The sequence below is a fragment of the Panthera uncia genome, chromosome X (assembly GCF_023721935.1).
Source record: "Panthera uncia isolate 11264 chromosome X, Puncia_PCG_1.0, whole genome shotgun sequence".
NCBI classification, from domain to species: domain Eukaryota; kingdom Metazoa; phylum Chordata; class Mammalia; order Carnivora; family Felidae; genus Panthera; species Panthera uncia.
In genome coordinates this window covers 8,961,047-8,966,903 of record NC_064817.1, presented here as the reverse complement: position 1 = coordinate 8,966,903, position 5,857 = coordinate 8,961,047, and the positions used below count along the sequence as shown (strand labels likewise).

The following is a 5,857-nucleotide window of genomic DNA, read 5'->3' as shown; positions in this document are numbered from 1 at the left end:
CACCAGTTAAAAACAGGTACTTCAAAGAAGTTATCAGCCTCAGGAAAGGCGAACCCTCGAGATGAACCAATTAAATCCCGTGGACTTTAAGTTTAACATAGATTCCATCCTTGTCCTGATGTCGTTTAAATCCAAAGAGGTCCTTCCTCTTTATTTAAAAATGATACTCATTAATCATAAATGCACCCATCATTTTATAAAAACAATTTTGAATATTGAAACCGGCCATTAGACAAGGAAGCACCATTTTGAATCCTTTTATAAAGGAGCTGTTAAAAATGTAATTTTTCCTCACCACCAAACTGCTTAAATCCTATCTGTGTCAACGCTGGTCACTGGCTAAGTAAGCAAGTTCACCTTGACTCCTGAATCAAAGACTGTGCTGTGAATTACCACCACTACCATTAATGCAATAAATTTGGCGTTGGCTTATCGAACCCTATGAAAGGCAAGAACTGCAAATGTATTTTTGTTTTCGTACAACTCCTACTAGGAATTCAAGCAGCCTAAAGAAATAATCTTCCCATCACCTAGGACACACGAGGTTTTTCACATTCCTGGATGAAACTCATTTCTACGCCGTCTCTGATTTTACCCCCAATTACCCGATGTTTGTTAACTTATCATCGTTCCCCAGCGAGACCGCTCTCGGCCCTTTGGCAAAGGGTTCGTGTATGAATAAGCCGCTCCTTCCAGACACCACAGTCACACCAGCCAGGTTTTAAAACTTTTTATTTGCATATTAAAAAAATTGTGCATTCCAATAATTAAAATCATTTGAACAAAAAAATGGCACTCTGATTAAACTGCATTTTACAGCCTGCAGGACACCTTGGACCAGCTTGGTTTTTACTCTAGATTTCTCTGTCGTCCCACCCAGCTTCTTCCTTCACCAACATGCAAGTTCTTTTCCTTCGCTGCCAGCCAGACAGGCAGATGGGAGAGGCAGGCGCCTTCGTTTGTCAGTAGTTCTCGATTCTTTGATGTGAAAAGGGGGCAGCACAGTCATTTAAACTCGATCCAACCTCTTTGCATCTTACAAAGTTAAACAGCTAAAAGAAGTAAAATAAGAAGGCAATGCTTGTGGAATGTACAGTGCATATTGGCGGCGCACGCCTCATTACGATTCGCCTGCTTGCTTCTCCTGCTCAATCGCTGTGACAGGAAAGAAAAAAGAAAGAGAAGAGCTCATTAGGGGGACTCAGTGTAGCCTAGTGGCAGATGATTGCACTTTCTTTTACGATCGCTTCCCATATCCCAAGTATCAAGCCGTTCCACCACGAAAACATGTACATTAAAAAGACCATCTGAACAGATAAAATGGAATACATACTGCATCGTAATATATTGTAAACATCCCATTATTAAATTATTAAAGCCTTATTGGCTGGCTGCAAAACAATTTTTAATTAGCCTTTGCAGGCCACATTCATCATGAAGAGCTGTCAGCTCCTCCCCCACACTCCCCCGCCCCCCCCCAGCCCCTCCCCATCCTCCCGCCCAGCCTTTTCTCAAGGTGGTGGGGGGGGGGTAGGGGGGAGACTTACTTTCTTTTGAAGGCAGCGGATTTTTCTCTTGCGTTTCTGTCTTCTTCAATTTCGACTTATCGAATTTCTCAATCTCAGCCATATCGGGTTTGTCAGACATGGTTGCAGAGGAAGCTGCATATACAAAGCCAAGAGGGAGGGTGAGATCGCGCGAGGAGCGACCCACCCTTGTCTCTCCCGGCTCAGAAATGCGCTTTTGCCCTCGCATCGCCTGCCTGAAACCCCACCTCTGTCTCCTTCCGCTTTCATTCAAGGCTAAAGCTTCCTCTTTCTATACAAAAAAGAACCCCCCCCCCTTCATTATTTCCAAATGCCGGGGCCCAAACCGGCAAGATCGCTCCCCCATTGGCGGGGGGGGGGGGGGGGGCTTTTGGGAAAAAGAAATTGACCACGGCGGGGTGTGAATTGCAATGTGGAACCATTCAAGGCTGGTAAAAAGGGAAACAGGGTGAAGCCATTTCAAGTGGGGGGGGGGGATGGGATCGAGTAAAAATTCTTAAAATGAATCCCGGGCTGCACAGCGCTGCCATTTTCCATGCGCGCTCTGTCCGCCAAAGATGCGCGCCCGTGCTTTCTTCTCTGCTCACAAAGGCGGCAGCTGCGGCCGGCGCTCCGACCACCGCCCTACCGCTTCCTCGCTGGCGCTCAACAATGCCGCCGGCTGCACACAAAGCTGCCCCACACCCCATCGACCGGTGGTGATCGGCACGCAGGGGCCATTCGGCAGCCCCCGCAAGAAGGGCTGACCCCCCCCCCTTTTTTTTTTCCATCTCACAGTGGAGCACAGCCGCCTGAATCTGGACGGATAGGAGCCCAAGAAGCCCTCGGAGGCTACAAGAAAAAATGTAATTGTTGAAGCTCCGGGTTCGGGTGGGTGTGAGTTGGAACAAAGGATCTTTCTGTTCCTGACTAATCACCGCCTAAGAGACAATGTAGAATGCCTCGGGCGGGGGAGAAAAAAATGTTCCCTCGATGCTGCACGGCCGAAGGTCCGGTTGGGGGGGGGGTCGTTTTTTTAAAATCACCGAGTTCCCGACCCCGTCCCCCCAGCATCTGGCAGGGTCTGGCACCCCCAGGCCCCCAAGGCAGGCCTCCCCGGGAGGACCGTTTGGGCTCGGGCTGCAGGGACGCCTTGGGAGGGAGGCGGCCGCCGAGGGGCGAGCGCGGGCGCGGGGCGGGGAAGGGACGGGAGGGCAGGAGGCAGGGGCCCTGGGGCTCACCGGAGCGAGGTGCACGAGCGAGCGAAGTCCGATCTGCGCAGTGGCCGCCGCCGAATGCCGGGCGGGACGCGCCGCGCGCCGCTATATGCGCGCTCCTATGTAAATGAGGTGATGTCACCCGCCGGCCCACTTAACCCCTTCGCGCCCCGGCTCCTCACCCTGCCTGGCGTTTGGGGGACCCCCGCCCCGTGTGCACCAGTGCACCCTGACCGCAGCGACGGCGGAAAATTAAAACGGGCGCAAGCCCCCCCCACCCTCCAGCACTTCCTGCATAATGCATTTTCCCTCTTCGTGTCTATTTTAGCATCGTGGATCTTTGCAACAGCCGCGGAAGCCTGCTCTTGGGGACCGGGGCATGATAACTAAGGGTCTAGGGTGGTACCTACGGGGGGGCGGGGGGGGGGGACAGGCATTCCTTTACTGCGAAGCTGGCTTTGTCTGGGGCGGACATCCCCAAGCCAGGGTGCGGTGGCCGCGCGGGAGGGCCTCGCCCACTGCAGGGGTGCGATTCCTGTGACTCAGCTTTCGGACCAGCCGAGGGCCCGCGCCCCACCCCGGCCCTCTTTGTCTCCTCGCCCGGCTTCTCCTTGAATTGGGTGGGAGGTAAAACACCCTGAAGGGATTTTGTTTTCAAGGTTCCTTACTGTAACATGCGTATTTTCTTCATCGCTATAATTTTTGCGAGCAGTCGAATCAAAAAACCGGAATATTGGCCGCTTGGAGGTTAATTTATCCGTATTTTATAGGGTACAACGCCCCCCCGCCTTAGAAAAATAAGTCAGGTTCAAGCTCTGCTATTGACTTGCTGCCTGACAATAAGGAAGTTCTTTTACTGTCCTGTTTCTTATTTTCCTAAATAAAAAAGTGATTGCTAAGGAGGCCCAATGCCAAAGACTGCAGTCCCATCATTTCTAAAATCGAAAGATTAAATTTAAAAATCTCATTCCGTTTCGAAGAGAGCCTTTCCAGCCCAAGACATTATTGAAGGGCCCTTCTAAGTTACATCCGGAAATGGGAGATTTCGGTGGAGACGAACGGTTTTCAAAATGGCACCTTGCCTGCTAGTACCGTGACCCCCTTGCCGCCGAAATTAGTTACAGACCCCGTGCCCTGTGCCTGCGAGTGGCAGGTGAAAGGAAAAAGACCGGCGGGTTGGAAAAGAACTACCTGAGATGATTTTGAGCTGCGAAACAGTATGCATGATACTTTTTATCCCTTTCTGCATCCTGAGGAAATATTTCCAGAAACCCCTTACTAATCATGTGTAGGGCAGTGGCTTTTGTCTCCTGGGGATTAAAGTCAAGTGTTATATAGGCCCTTAAAAGCCATTGCAGGAGCACCTCCGACTTCCCCATTTCTTTATCCACTTGACTTCCTTCTTCCTGGGGTGGGCGGTGGGGGGGGAAAGCAGGAGGGGGGGGGGGGGGGGGCAGGTGACTGTCTGGCTCCCCAGTTCATGCTCTGCTGGGTGGCTGCCATTCTGTTCTCCAAACAGGATGTCACCTCTCTGATTACACCTCCCCCTGGCCTACCCTAGTTGAGTCCCCTTGGTCGTGGAAGCTCAGAAAAGATCATGCAGGGTGAATTTCTGGCCCGTTTCAGATACTGACACCATTTCTGTAGGTTCCGGGATTCCATTTTGCCTCACCCAGCTGCTGTCAAAAGTCACTGCTTCCCGCCGCCCCTTCCACCCCCCTCCCCTGCAGTGTCTCCCGGTACAAAGGACCACAAGGCCCAGTCCTTCTTCTCCCCAAGGCCTTTTGCTTAGAAAGGGTTAGGCCTGCCAGAGCCATGTCTCCAGAAGAGACAGAGGAGTGGAAATTTGGAAATGCCCGGAGAATCTTTCGAGTTTCGAGTTTCGAGCAAGCAGCCTTCCGTTGTGTTTAGATATGGACAGACAGAGAGGAAGGGGACACACTAAAAGGAAGGGTGTCTACTGTGCCCGGCCTGTCCTGACACCTTGTCTGGGACCCAGAGAGAATGGAAAGACAGGGGGAGGCAGATGAAGGGAAACGCGAACTGAAGGAATATTCTTCAGAGTTAGGTGACCCTGGCCACGTGAATTCATGTTTCCGTGCCCGAGCTTTCTCGTCTGTAAAATGGGGTCATTGCAGTTGTACGGACCTCACTGGGTGGCTGGGAGGCCTAAAGCCTTAGGAAGTGCTTTGTACTGTTATTCTCATTTAGGATGGCAAGTGGAGGGAAAAAATAAATGAATGTTCGGTGTTTGGAATTGCAAATTTTCGATGTTTTCATAAAGTACCGGGGAAAATGAGATCTCGTGTTAGTTTTACAGCAAATAAAAAATCACATCTCCCCTTGGTTGATGCCTTGTAAGCGTCAGGCATTGTCAGACGTGCTTTAGACTTGCTTCTGCCTGTCCTGCCCGCTGCCCGTCCGGGAGGAGAGGTTCACAGATGGGGAAACTGAGGCTAGAGATCCATTGTTGCGGTAACTCAGGCGGGAGTTATTTGTGTTATTTGTGCTGAGGGGTTCATAAAAGCCTTCACCCCCGTCCCCCAAGTCTGTGCGGGAGAATCCTCAGGAAGCGTGTGAGGAGGGGGCAGGCCGCTCTGTTTCCCAGAATGCCTGGCAGAGCTGACTTACTTCAGCGAGGAAGGTCCTTGAACCCTGCTGGGCCCAACTTTGAACCTGTGGCTCTAACCACCTTGCCTTCCTCCCCCAGATGATTCAAACCTCTCAGCGTCCATGTTTCAGATGTCCCGGATAATTCCCACCTCACCGAAGCTCCCATTTTAAGTGGCTTAGCGGGTGCCGGGCACAGCCACCGTGGAGGTGGGGGTTTTCCGTCCCACTTGAAAAGATCGCGGCTTTGAGTGACTACAGAACTTCAGGGTGCACCCACCCCGCTCACGGCTCTCCGGTGGAAGACTCTGGTAAGGCACCCACCTGGTGCCGGCCAGGCCTTCCTCAGCTCGTGGGCCACAGCACCCTGTGAAAAATGCGCCGAGAGAGCCTGCACTGGGCGGGTGGCCCACCTCCAAAGCCCATGCCCCGTGGAACCAGGAAGAGGTGTCGGACCACACTCTGTTTCATTTTCCTTTCCAGGGATGGCCCGGGACGGGTTTG

At 52.0% G+C, this 5,857-nt stretch overlaps 1 protein-coding gene across 1 annotated transcript; it reads right to left on the bottom strand.

The window, feature by feature from the left end:
• Positions 1 to 715: 715 nt before the first annotated feature.
• Positions 716 to 2,866, bottom strand: TMSB4X (thymosin beta 4 X-linked). The gene is made up of 3 exons (XM_049643441.1): positions 2,768 to 2,866; positions 1,548 to 1,661; positions 716 to 1,155 (listed from the first exon to the last, which is right to left on the bottom strand). Exons 2-3 carry the CDS (start codon positions 1,645 to 1,647, stop codon positions 1,121 to 1,123), a joined length of 135 nt encoding a protein of 44 aa, XP_049499398.1. The 5' UTR covers positions 1,648 to 1,661; positions 2,768 to 2,866; the 3' UTR covers positions 716 to 1,120.
• Between the last annotated feature and the right edge of the window lie 2,991 nt (positions 2,867 to 5,857).

Coding starts and splice junctions, on each gene's coding strand:
- TMSB4X (XM_049643441.1), bottom strand. CDS start 1,647: ATGTCTGACAAACCCGATATGGCTGAGATTGAGAAATTCGATAAGTCG. Junction 1,156..1,547: donor TCCGCTGCCTTCAAAAGAAA/GTAAGTCTCCCC, acceptor TTCCTGTCACAG/CGATTGAGCAGGAGAAGCAA.